This window comes from Anomaloglossus baeobatrachus, chromosome 5, assembly GCF_048569485.1.
Source record: "Anomaloglossus baeobatrachus isolate aAnoBae1 chromosome 5, aAnoBae1.hap1, whole genome shotgun sequence".
Lineage (NCBI taxonomy): Eukaryota > Metazoa > Chordata > Amphibia > Anura > Aromobatidae > Anomaloglossus > Anomaloglossus baeobatrachus.
In genome coordinates, this window is record NC_134357.1 from 306,785,628 (window position 1) to 306,799,861 (window position 14,234).

A 14,234-nucleotide genomic window follows, 5' to 3' on the forward strand; every position below is an offset into this window, starting at 1 on the left:
AGAAAGCTGGGTTTGCTTCCTAGGTTATGAGTCTTCCAGCAGGACAATAACTTCAAGAAGCCCACAGAAAACCTGGAGAGTTCTGAAGTGGCTGCATTGAGTCTGGATCTAAATCCCATTCACCACCTGTGGAGAGATCTTAAAATTACTGTTGGGAAAAGGCACCTTCTAATATGAGAGACCTGAAGCAGTTTGCAAAAGAAGAGTGGTCCAAAATTCCAGAGGTGTAAGAAGTTTGTTAATGGTTATAGGAAGTGATTCATTGCAGTTATTTACTCCAAAGGCTGTGCAACCAAATATTAAGGGGAGGGTGCCAACAATTGTGGGGTTTTGTGGGAAATTATGTCCAATTTGCCTTGGGTTTATTGTGTGTGTGTGTGTGTGTGTGTGTGTGTGTGTGTGTGTGTGTGTTTTTCCAATACACATAAAGGAAATAAACGTACATAACAAAATGTGTAATTGCAATTATTTTGTTGTAGAAATAATATATTTTCTGGAACAATTTCAAGGGTGCCAACACTTTCGGACATGACTGTATGTGTGGTTTTTTTTGAGAAGTTGTATTTTAAAATGTTTTTTTTTTCTTATTTTATTTTAGAGTGAATATTCTCCAAGACAGAAGTCATCAGCGGCTAAAGAAAGCAATTTATTAAGTGTGAAAAAGCCCTTGGTTTGCAGAACCCACTCACTGCCAAACGACAGCTACATGTTAAGGACAGAACATGTGTGCGCAGAGTGCCAAGCAAAAAGACATCTCTCTTATCGAAAATCAGGTACTATGTAGACAATGCTAGTTGTACTAAATCACAAGATATCAAAGGAACTGACAATCTAAGTTACGTTGTTGGCCAGGAATAACATAGCAGGGTAGTAAGGCCTTTTTGGGTGCAGATATGAATAAGAGCCAATAAAAGGTTGGATTATCTGATTTTCTGGATAACTTATATGTAGTTGTTACCCAGACACTTCTTACCATTGACCCTACTACTCCTCTTTATTCCCAAGCAGTCAAAGGTGTACACATCATATAGAAAAACTATAAGGAAATGTGGTCCTTCCAGCCTATTTTCACCCCATATATTTTGTTGCTATGTTGTGTGAATTTGTGCAGATCTCCTCGTTCTAGTGCAAGGAAGTGAGCCCCATGGATGGGAAGGGGATTGAAGGAGGCACATTCCTTCTTCATGGTGGCACAATATGCTCTATAATTGGAGTAAATTTTTACTCTCTCTCGCCACTGCAGGCTATAATTGATTGTCAGCTAATTTTTAGCTACAAAATATTTGTGTAACTAATGATTTACTCTTTCTTTTCTTTATGATATTGAATTTGAGCCCATGTTAGTCCTACCTAATTTGAATATATAGTATATCATGCATTTTATTTTTCAAAACCAGTCCAGTGCTATTGTCTAATTTGAGGGTACCAGCCCTAACCAAATGCTTTATTCAACCCTTTAACAGGCACAATTATGTTATTGTACCTTTGGGTCTCAAGAAACAGATAAAGTGGTTGTCAACTTTACTGACAAAAATCACCATATGTATATCTATATATCTTCAGTTCTTCACCCTGCCGTGGTCTGTTGCTGACCATCTTTGCATTATATAAACAAGAGAAACTCTGATCTCTGCATATGATGAAGATGGCGGCAGTGACTTGATTATTAGGGATGATTGAATACCTGAAATATTCGGCTCTGCGAATATTCGACGAATAACTCCCCGCTATGCGAATATTCTATGTGCAATATAAGTCTACAGGAGGCCCGAATAATTGTTATTCGGGTTTCCCATAGACTTACATTGCTAATCGAATATTTGCGAATAGTGGCAACCTATTCGGCAAATATTCGCAAAGCCGAATATTTGAAGTATTCGATCATCCCTATTGATTATACCATGTGATTATCCCCTGTCCTTATCTTTGCACAGGCGCTGACATGTCCAGCTCTTTCACAATATAGGACATTCTTCTGAGGCTTTGGAAGGGTTCCAGTTATTTTCTGCATATTTGGACCTTTAGAAAAATATAAAAAATAAAAATAAAATAGTTCACAAATAACAATAGTGATTATGGACTTAAATTCTAATCTGACTCAAGTATTGAATGAATTAGGACTGGACTCAATATGGATAAAGTTCAGAGTGTAGTAGATATCTTCTTAACCAGACTTGATTAAAATTCCCCCTTCAAAAAAAAGGTAAACAGCATAAAAATGCACATTTATGTCAACCGTACAGATCAGGAATAATATTAAAACCACCCACCTTATATTGTACAGATCATGCCGCCAAAATAAATCTAACCCCAAGGCATGGACTCCACCTTTGATGGTGCGCTGTTATCTGGCATTAAAACTTTGTTACGATATTTGACCTCAATTGATCAGACTTTTGTTTTAGCACATCCCACAGATGCTCAATTGAAATGACATTAGAGAAATTTAAAGACCAAGTCAACACCTTGAATTATTTACCATGTTCCTCAAGCCATTCCTGAACAATTTATGTAATGTGGTAGGTTGCATTATACTACTGAAAGAGGCCACTATCATTAGGGCATACTATGTCTAAGTGTCTTAGTGTCTAAGTTACATTTACTTGCAAGTCAGGGCCAAGATTTCCTAGCAGAACATTGCCTACAGCATCCTAGTGCCTTCTCCTTTCTCCAGATACGGGACACATGTTCCCTGCTATTCCCATATGTAAAGGTAAACATAATGCATTAGATCAGACCATCTGCTTTTCTTGTTCCATGGTCTAGCATTGATGGTGCATATTGATGCATATTGTATTAAACATTAAGAAGAGATATCCATCAAGACTTATGACCACCACCAGACTCTACATTACAGCAAAAAGCCTGAAGATCACATAAATTTTGCACATGAATTGACGTGCCCATTGTACAAACTTTTGGCAGTGGACACACATCAGCATAGTCACTTTGACTGGTCTGTAACTACAAGTATCAAAAAATTGACCAGTAGCTCCAAGAAAAAGACAAGTGTGAACAGGTGGAAGCCGAGACCACTAGCCACAGGCTGTTATGTGCTGGGTGTTCTGACACATTTTTATTAAAGCCAGATTCACGTTTTTTCAATAATTTTTTTTACAGTCGTTTTTCTGCAAAACGACTGAATAATGACTTTTACCAATGCCTTAAAGCCCCACCATACACTTTGGACTAATGTTGGCCGATACCGCCAATACTGACTGGTTCAGCCGCCAATCTAATGTGGCCATGACAAATGATGTGGAAGGAGGTAAGGTTTCGGTGTTTCCAATTTCAGACTGACGATCGTTTACTTCTATAAGATATGAGCCATATACATGATGTTTACATTAAAGATTTTGGAGGAATTGAGGAAGATAGATGTTGGCCTAATAATTGGCCAAACCATTGTTCACCTGACTTCTTTTTAAGATATATGTGGGCTTTATAGTTATGGGGTGTTTAAGAAACCAGATTCAATAGAAAATGACATACACCCTATGGCTATGTTCATACGGGGCGTTTTGGTTGTTTTTTTGGGCAACAAAACCTGATCTCTTGGCAGTAAAGAAGCTGCATTTTTTGCTGAGTTTTTAGCTGAATTTTTGCTGCTTTTCTAGTGTGTTATTTGTCTACAGTATGTGTTTAAATAAAGTTAGTTTCATTGACCAAAAACGCAGCAAGAATATACCTGCGTTATTTTCAATCTTCATTGCTTTCAATGGTGAAACAAAGATGAAAAAACACTGAAGGAACTGACATGCCGCTTCTTTAAAAAACGCAGCATTTTTCCATTTCTGCCAAGAAAAAAAATAGTAGGTATATCTGTGTATGCATGAGATTTCGGGATTCTCATAGGTTTGGCTGGTACTGTAAAAAAAAGCTTTTTATTAGCATGTATGTGCATAAAATCAATAAAAAAAATGCAAAAAAAAAGTGCACCAAAAACGCACTGTGTGCCTAACATTTCAGAAGTTGCAGAGAATTATCAGCTATCTAAAGCGAATGGAGTGCTTCAGTTTAAAAGTCATAACAAATACTTCTGCGGTTCTGAAGAATTTGCGACTTTAGTTAAATGTATAGTTGTCTTAGGCCCCTGTCACACGTCAGTGATTCTGGTACATTTGTGCTTTTTTTTAAACGTACCAGAATCACTGACATACGCAGACCCATTATAATGAATGGGTCTGCTCACACGTCAGTGATGTTTCACTGACCGTGTCTCCGTGCAGCGTTCACGCGTGTCCGTGATTGCCGCACAGAGACATGTCCATTTTTTTCTGGAATCATTGATGTCCCACGGACCACGCAGTGGTGTGATCCGTGAGACGCGTGCCAGAAAAAAACGTGCATATAAAATAAAAAAATAATTTTTACTCACCCTGCTTCAGCGATGTCCTCTGCAGCTCGTGAAGCCTGCTGCTTCTGAGCCGGCTCATTACTGTCGCGCATATTCATGATGCACGACACAGCCGACCCGGAAGCAGCTGCTGCGGGGGTCAGCGCCGGCCGGATGCTGCACCGCGGGAGCGATCAGCACCATAGACAGCGGGAGCGGGCACAGGGGAGTGAATCTCTAAGTGCAATCACGGGCCACGGAGAACGGAGCCCGGATTGCTCTTAGACAACCCACGTGTGCCGAGATTCACGGCACACGCAGGGACATGTGCGTGCTTTACTCGCCAGTGAAAAACGTCAGTGTTTTTCACTGACGTGTGAAACGGGCCTTAGATGTATTGTGTATTGCATTGTGCAGGGACAACATTAAATTCTTGCTTGTGCATCTTTAACAGGATTCTCCAGAAGAGAAACAGTAGGTGGATTGTCTGCACTGCTGGTGGAGATATGAAAAATTCGTCCCGGATACAAGCTAGACTTGATGCTGTTTTATTATCTATGTGTTTCAAAGTCTTCCAGCTTCTTCATCAAGATATAACCACATGCAGAAAAAAAAACATTTTTGCATGTAGTTATACCCTGATGAAAATGTCTAAAGACTTCAAAACGCCTAGATAATAAAATCGCATCAAGTCTACCTTATATCCTGGATAAATTCTTTTGTGTCTCCATAAGCAACGCAAACGAACCATGTACTGTTTCTCTCTTCTGACATTTCAATGGTTTTTTAACCTGTGGGACTGCAGCAGATGACACTATTTTTCTAGCTCTTTTTTTGTGTGTGATACACAACTTTTCCAGATGAGAAATTGGCTTTATCATTGGATTTGTCCTTTACCAACTGATAAGACCCTATAGTGTTTTTTGCTCCTCAGCTTTTCCGACATTTAACACAATTTTAATATTCATGGCCTATCCATAGCAAAGGCCAATAATATTTAATTGGTGGGGGTTGAACTCTCGGCACCCCACTGAGTAGCTCTTTAAGGGTCCCATTACACGTTGCGACGCACCAGCGATCCGACCTGGCAGGGATCTCTGGAATGTCGCTACATGGTCGCTGGTGAGCTGTCAATCAGGCAATCTCCACAGCGATCAGAGATCAGCCACCAGCAACCAGTGTAATGACGGCTCCCTGCTGGCTACCGGAAGAATCTCCTGTAATGCCAGGCATGGATGCAGTTACCTGCTTTGCACTCAGTTCATAACAGCTGCGGACAGGCCGGGCTGCAATCCGGAGTTCAGGTGAGAGCACCAGAGATCGGCCCGGCATGTCTTCAGCTGTCATGAACTGAACCGCAATTACCGGGGAATCAATCACTCGGCGCTCGCGGTGCAGTCTAGGCTGCACTCCGGAGCTCAGGTGAGAGCTCCGGAGTGCAATGCAGGTAACTGAATCCAGGCCTGGTATTACTGGAGATTCCTCCAGTAGCCAGTCCGACGCTGGGCGCTCGTTGGTCTCCCGCCGTCAAACACACCGATGCGTGCTGCACAGCAGGAGACCAACGAGCAAAAATGGTCCTGATCGTTTTGACACGATCAGCCACCTCGCAGCAGGGGCCCGCTCGCTGCTGCTTTTCACACACAGCGATATCGGTAGCAAGGCCGCTGATACATCACAAAACCTGTGACGTTTCAGCGATCTTGCTAGCGATCTCGCTGTGTGTGACGGGGGCTTAAAGGGTCTGCAGTTCTGCTTTTATTACCATAATAAATGGCTGCCCAGGTTGTAAGAACTTAGGCTGGGTTCACACATAGCGACAGCAACAATGACGTCGCTGTTACGTCACCATTTTCTGTGACGTAACAGCGACCTTGTAAGTCGCTGTTATGATTGTTGCTTAGCTGTCAAACACAGCGACGAAGCAGCGATCATAACGTCGCTACATGTGCAGAGAGCAGGGAGCCGTGCACACTGCTTAGCACTGGCTCCTTGCTCTCCTAGCTACAGTACACATCGGGTTAATTAACCCGATGTGTACTGCAGCTACATGTGCAGAGAGCAGGGAGCCGCGCACACTGCTTAGCGCTGGCTCCTTGCTCTCCTAGCTACAGTACACATCGGGTTAATTAACCCGATGTGTACTGCAGCTACATGTACAGAGAGTAGGAGCCAACACTGGCAGCGAGAGCGGCGGAGGCTGGTAACGAAGGTAAATATCGGGTAACCAGGGAAAGGGCTTCCCATGGTTACCCGATGTTTATCTTGGTTACAGCTTACTGAAGCTGCCAGATGCCGGCTCCTGCTCCTGCTCGCTTCATTTCGTCGCTCTCTCGCTGTCACACACAGCGATGTGTGCGTCACAGTGGGAGAGCGCCTTTGAAGAAAATGAACCAGGACTGTGTGTAACGAGCAGCGATCTCACAGCAGGGGCCAGATCGCTGCTCAGTGTCACACACAGCGAGATCGCTAATGAGGTCACTGTTGCGTCACCAAAACCGTGACGTAGCAGCAATTTCTGTAGCGATCTCGCTATGTGTGAAGCACCCCTTAGTGTAAATAAATGTTTATTCATATTGCCTGCTAAATAATTGATGTATATCTTCATGTTGTCTTATTTATACCTGATCAGATAATTTTAGTAATTTGAATTCTCCTTTTACTTTGCCACTTGTGCAGGTTCTAGCACTCATGTTGACAGCAGCTGCCTTCTACAAGACGCTGTGCTAAATGATGTGAAATCTGAACTAGTGATCCCCAAACTCACAGCCCCCCTGCGATCACCATCTACACATAGAATGCTTCGAAGACAGGTATGTACAGTTAATGTCTAATACATTTTTTAGAATATTATTTTGTGTTAAATATTTTGTAAAGAAAGCCATGGCCAATAGCGTTGATCTATTCGGAAAATATTCACGAAGCCGAATATTTGAGGTATTCGATCATCCCTAGTTACCATGTTATATGTAACCTTTCTAGACCCATAAATTAATTTTATGGCCATTTTCTTAATTGTCCTGTAATATATCGAATTATGATGTATTTCTTATTATTTTTGGTATTACAGAAAGCGGTCCAGAATGATTCATTTGATAAGTTCTCAGATAACAAGGAAAGTGACCAAGATGAAGCAGCAGAAAATGTTGTAATCTTACCAGTATGCCAACTGTCTACAAATGTGCCAACCGTTCTAAAGCCAATGGAACCTGAAAGAACTTTACGCGAGATCGAAAAACAAACTGTTTACACGCAACATTGCCATGACACTGTTCACTGTCCAGGTGCTTCCCAGACAAGTAAAAACACTTTCATAGAGTCACCCGGAGATCAAGAAAGGACACATTTAATGAATACATCTCAATGTAAAAAACATTTCAGTCTAAAAACTTGTGAGACAATAAGACTCTATTCTGCTGCTTACTCATTAAGCCAGAAAGTAAAACTGGAAAACAGTAACAATGTAGTTTTAAGAGACATGAAGAAGTTCTACAGCATGGATGCTCACAGTGCCCTTAAAAAAACAACTTCATGGCTTGAAGACGCCAGAAGACATTCTATTGAAGTGTGTTCAATGGAAAACACTCTATCTCACTACCCAGCTTCACGTTCTTGTGGCTTCATTAGCCATATACTCAATGAAAGAGAAGACTTCCAAACAGTACATAATACAAGTGGACATATCCCTTACTGCCCAGACTGCGTGCCCTCTGGTGTGACACATGGACATCCATGCTTAGAGGCAGAAGCTTTAAGAAGACAATCGTACTCATTAGATTCAAAGGACCTCCCTAAAATTGTTGATCCCTTAGTTCCAGAGATGTCAATATCTTAATTTCTAATGATAATTTTTCTATCAGTTCAATTGAAAAGAAAAAAAGCTTATTTTTGATTGAGTGTGAACATTTGTTACAAAATGATGAGCTGCTTCAGTGGCTAAAAACGGAAAAACTTGAAGGTCGGCAGCTCTGGGGAAATACTTGAACACCTGTTCTATTTGGACAAACAGCAATACAGTTTCAAAAAGGATTTTCACATTTCTCTAGCTAGTAAACTCATTATGTTATTTTTATTAAATAAACTCTATAGAGTGTCAGCTATACTCAACGTGTCACATGGTCTTTAAAGGTAAAGATGTGTATGCAATCCACTATGTCATATTCAGTACAAGAGGCCAAACATTGGTTTACTATAGTTTCTCTGAAAACAGAAGAGAGATAAAAAGGGCTATAAACAAATACAAAAGTATCTAACTATACAAAGAAACAAAAATGTCACTAATTTAGTATTTAAAAATAAAAAACAAGATTTTAAATTAATTATATTCCAAAATACAGTATGGTTCGAAAGATTGTGAAATATAAAATGAAAAATTAAAGAAGGTGGTCAAAAACACTAATGAATACTCATCCTAAATCACTATCAAATTAATGCCATATTCTAAAACTATTTTATAACATACATGAATTAAAAAATGTCTATCCTTCCCTCACTACTTTAACAGCTCTCCTTTATTTTTCCTACTTCCTTTTTGATAACGCTTTGGTTGAGAATCATCAGGAGGTCATCAGGAGACAACGGCTGCATTCACTGCTGCAGTCCCTGCCCCCTCCATAAAACAAAGCGTCATCAGTGGCACTCATTTCAGGGGCTGGGCTAGTCCCTGCGAGATTGCACAATAACAGAGCACTCTCTGTTGCCACCTCAGATCCTCAGTAATGAGCTAGAAACAGAATACACTGAGTGCACTGTCAGTTCACTTAGTCAGAAAACGTGCGAGGGGGTCCCGGCCACTGGTTTCTGCATGCTGGATACTAAACACATTAACAGTTGTTCTGTTACTGGCTTGTTACTGCTGATCTGAGCCAGTGAAAAAACACGCTGCTATTGTGCACATCCTGCACAGCACTGATGACGCTTTATTTCAAGAAGGGTGCAGGGTATGTCGCACCGCAGCCCCTGCCCTCTGATGAGGCTTTGTTTGAGTGTCCCACCATGCACTGGAATTCTCAAATGAAGCATCATCAAAAAGGATGTAGGAAAAGAAAAATGGTAGTTAGGGAAGGAGAATTAATTTTTAATTCAAGTATATTAAAATATAGTTTAGATTATGATATTAAATAGAAAGGGATTTAGGATGAAAAGTCATTTGTATTTCAGACCATCCCTTTAACTTTTTCGCCCTAAATCTCTGTAAATATTAGTGTAGTTTAGTGTCAGTGGGTTAATATAGTCACCTCCCGCTGTCCTCTCCAGTATCCATCAATGTTCTGCTCCTCTTTTGATCACACTGCCTTCACTGTGTGAACCAGAAATCTCTTTTACAATATAAATCAATGGAGCCTCATGTTCACACTTCATAGACTTACATTGTAAAAAGCACTTCCAGGTCACACAGAGCGCAGTTTGATCCAGAAAATCTGAATTGCTATCACGTGACTCAAGAGAATATCGGAAAAGATAGCGGTAAGTGACTATATTAACCCACTAAAACTACACTACACTAACATTTACAGAATATAGATTTGGGGGGTAGAAGATTAATGGGTGTGCTTTAAGCAAATCTCAGACTAGTCTATATATGCTACAGTGCCTTCCAAAAGTATTCACCCCTTTGGCATTTTTCATGTTTTCTTACCTCACAGCCTGCAATTTCACTGTTTTTTTAGGGTTTTCATCACTTCATAAAAAGAACATGCCTACAACTGTGAACATTTGTTTTGTTTGGTTTTTTTTTATTGTGAATCAAACAACAAATAAGACAAAATAACTGAAAACTTCAGTGTGCATAACTATTCACCTCCCAAAATCAGTACTATTTAGAGCCTTCTTTTGAGATAATTACAGCTTCAAGTCCCTATGAGCTTTCCACATCTTGCCACTGGGATTTTTGTACATTTCTCAAGGCAAAACTGCTCCAGCTCCTTTATGTTAGATTGTTTCTTCTGGTGAACAGCAATCTTCAAGTTTGACCACAGATTCTCAATTGGATTAAGATCTGGGCTTCGACTAGGCACTCCAATACATTTACAAGTTTCCCCTTAAACCAATGTTGCTTTAGCTGTAAGCTTTGGGTTATTGTCTTGTTGGAAGGTGAACCTCCATCCCAGTCTCAAATCAGTGACAGACTGTAACAGGTTTTGCTCAAGAATATCCCTGTATTTTGCACCATCCATCTTCCCCTTGACTTGGACCATTTTCCCGGTCCCTGTTGCCAAAAATCATCCCCAACGCATGATGCTTCCACCATGTTTCCCTGAGGGGATGGTGTTCTTGGGGCAATGAGCTGTTGGTTTGGCACCAGAGATAGTGTTTATCTTGTGGTAAAAAGTTGAATTTTGGTCTCATCTGAACACAGCATCATCCTCCATATATTTGGGGAGTTTCTCCACATGTGTTTTGGCAAATTCAAAATAAGCCTTACAATTTTTGGCTGTAAGTAAAGTGTCACGCTGTACTCTAAGATGTACAATAGCAGTACAGCGCAGTAATGTGGGACTGAGAGGATTCCTGAAACTATCTGAGAAGGTAGTTAGCTGGTAAACCACTAGGGGGCGTAAAAGTGGAGGAAACGTATGAGCAGGGAATTCCCTAGCAGAGGTAATACTAGTCAAGTCCACCAGATGGCAGTAGAATCGTCAGAAAGCCGTGTCACAACATGAGGTCTTGTAAGTACACAAGGGCAAAGTCTAAACGTAGTCAGAGGGAAGCAAATAGTCAGTAGCCGGGAAATCAGAGCCTAGAAGCGAGGGGGAGTGGGAACACAAGACAGAATTAAGGCAAACAGATAAGGAACGAACAGGGAGACAGCGGGAGAGACACTGATGGAAATAGACAACAGAGGAGATTAACAGGTCAGGTGAACACGGAGGTCAGGAGGTGGCAGGGCAGACAACAGGTCACTCAAGAGCAGAACACAGCAGAGCCAGAAGTATCACTGGCGAAGTCCAAGAGAAACAGTGCCCTAATAAAGCAGCCTGACCTCCAGAACGAGGCAGAAAGGATTAACCCCTAACGTGACTTGCATCAGAAGTGAAACTAAAAAAAAAGGCTCAGCTCCAGCTGAGCCAGGAGTCAATCATGACATAAAGGCTTTTTTTCTGACCACTCTTCCATAAAGGCCAGCTCTATGGAGTGTATGGCTTATTGTGGTCATATGGACAGATACTCCAATCTCTGGTTGGGAAGTCTGCAGCTCCTTCAAGGTTACCTTTTGGTTTTCTGAGCTGCCTCTCTGATTAATACCTTCCTTGCCTGGGCTGAGAGTTTTGGTGGGTGTCTGTCTCTTGGCAGGTTTGTAGTAGCACCACGTTCTGTCCATTTGATAATGGATTTGATGGTGCTGCGGGAGCTCATAGGTTGGGATAATTTTTTGTACTTGTACTTCTCAACAACTTTGTCTCTGACTTGTTTGGAAATCTCCTTAGTCTTCATTGTATTGTTTCGTTAGTGGTGCCTCTTGGTTGCAGCCTCTGTGGTCTTTCAGAAAAGGTGTGTATAGACTGACTGACCATGTGACACTTAGATTGCACACAGTCGGGCTTCCTTTCATTAAGCATATGACTTATGAACGTATGTGCTTGTACCAAAACTTTAGGGGTTTCATAGCAAAAGGGGTGAATATATATGCACAGAGCAATTTTCATATATTTTATCCCATAAATTTATTTTTTGCTTATATTTTTCTTACTTCACCAACTTACACTATTTATTGCTGATGCATCACACACAGATCAGATTACAAGAATATTTAAACACAGATTGTAATATATCAAAATAGGTAAAAAGACGGGAAGGGGGGGGGTGTTGAATACTTTTGCAAGGCAATGTATCTTTTTTTACATATAAAACTATGCCTGGGCACATTTATGTCTCTCCATGGTGACAGGCTACAAACAAGCCCTAACCCATTGTAAATAAGCAAGACGTTTGGGAGCAATATAGCAGAAAGTGACTGCAAACTACACAGGGTTTGTTTATAGTCTACTACCACGGAAACACCTAAGCTGGTATAAAGAAAATGATGGGTTTTAAATCGAGATTACCTGCTACTCAATATTTATATTATAATATTTATTTTAGATAGAGTGGAGCAATAAAGACAATTATTTGCAAAGGTGGACAATACCTTGAGCATTTGATATTTTTAAAGATGGGTGTATACTTTTGAGGTATCATAGCAATAATGTTTACGTGTAAGTGAATCATAATCATCAGATCCACATCACCATGAATATTATATACCATCATGAAAAATACATCCAAGTAAATCAATGTCATTGCTGCTGCCTTAGGTTGGCCGCACACATTAGATAGCAGTGCACCAACAGCTATGTCTCCGGAGTTCTGACCCTTCTATATTTGTTCTCAGTAGGAAGAGTAAAGTAAACCACTAATAGACTCCATTAATAGTCGCTTATCTCACTAAAATCATAAGGATCTTACAGTTCAAATCCAACTGGCCAAATATCTCCCTGACATCTTCATTTAGGCAAGAGTTGAGGGCCAATAATGCACATTGGATTGTCATGGCGTTTGGGCAATATACAAGTAATGTGTTGGGCTAGATTTTGGATCTTTTACCTACTTATAGATTATTGTGGCCCTATGCTGTAGCCCCACAGACTGCCATTTTTAAAGAGATGTGACCATTCTGACAGCATGACAACGCAGTGTTCCAAAGCCCATAGCCATGACGTGGCCATCAACCTCCTTGTTTACTTAAAGCAATGTAGGTGCAGTACCTCCAAGAATGTCAAACATCTGATAAGTATTATTTCAATGCTTATTTGCCCAAATAAATGTGGTCTTCTTACAGTACTCTTAGTGGAGACTATGGTGCCAAAGCGAGCATATATTATTGTATAGACTGGTGTGGACTCCATGTCCTGATATACAGAGACATTACCCCTAAGGCTATGTGTATATAAACATAAAATTGGACCCTTGTATTTAGCGGTACAATTCTAATTTATATTGAATAAGAGGTCTAAATAATAATAATAATAATTATTAAAAAATCATATCGTCCAGAGAAGCTTTATATTTAAGGACAGATGTTGTTGAAACAATACATTTCTATTTCTCTTCCCTTAATGCATTGTACCTGGAGTAATACTGGAAGTTAGTAGTATAGTTGAAAAAATATGTGTCTGTAAGTTCAGTGTGGGAAATATGAGGGTTGTGTTGGAAGATTACAAAAAAAAACAAAAACAAATAAAAGGAAAAAATAATACTTCCTGAGCCAAAGAGGCTATACAACTGGATCAACATTTCATGAAGTACTGGAATACTTTTACATAAGCATTTATGTCATGGCAGTAAAGGAGTTGTTTGACATTAAACACTTCAGGCTGAATAATCTATACTGTGAAGCATTTTTGTCATTTACATCTATTAAAATGTATGTACCAGTGCTCCTATACAGTACACTTCCGGCTGTTATTTTTTTGTTTACCTCCAATTAATTTCCATTCAAAACGCCCATCGTGCCTAATGCAGACTCGGAACAGACCTTTATCACTGATGACGGTTTTTGAGCTCTTCTATAGCTTTACACGTTATGATTTCGCTACAGCGATCTCGTTGGGGTCATGGATTTTGTGACGCACATCCAGCCACTGTAGTGATATCGTTGTGTGTGACTCCTAGGAGCGATTTTGGATCGTTGCAAAAACATCCAAAATCGCTCCTCGTTGACATGGGGGTCCATCCTCAATTATCGCTGCTGTCGCTGGGGCGAAGTTGTTCCTCGTCCCTGCGGCAGCACACATCGCTACGTGTGACGCCGCAGGAACGAGGAACATCTCCTTACCTGCCACCGGCCACAATGCGGAAGGAAGGAGATGGGCGGGATGTTTGTTACGCTCATCTCCGCCCCTCCTCTTTTATTGGGCGG

General features: G+C 40.6%; 1 protein-coding gene across 6 annotated transcripts in view; it reads left to right on the forward strand.

Moving 5' to 3' along the window:
• The window catches only part of CACNA1G (calcium voltage-gated channel subunit alpha1 G), a 561,987-nt gene extending 548,212 nt beyond the window's left edge, over window positions 1–13,775 (forward strand). For 5 of the 6 annotated variants that reach the window (XM_075349676.1, XM_075349672.1, XM_075349671.1 and 2 more), the window contains 3 exons: window positions 599–773; window positions 7,016–7,149; window positions 7,407–9,810. In XM_075349676.1, the coding sequence (XP_075205791.1) occupies window positions 599–773; window positions 7,016–7,149; window positions 7,407–8,171 (1,074 nt within the window). In that variant the 3' untranslated portion in view covers window positions 8,172–9,810. Of the gene's footprint in view, window positions 1–598; window positions 774–7,015; window positions 7,150–7,406 lie in introns of all 6 variants that reach the window. The other variant, XM_075349674.1, reaches the window with a different exon arrangement.
• The last annotated feature ends 459 nt before the right edge of the window (window positions 13,776–14,234 follow it).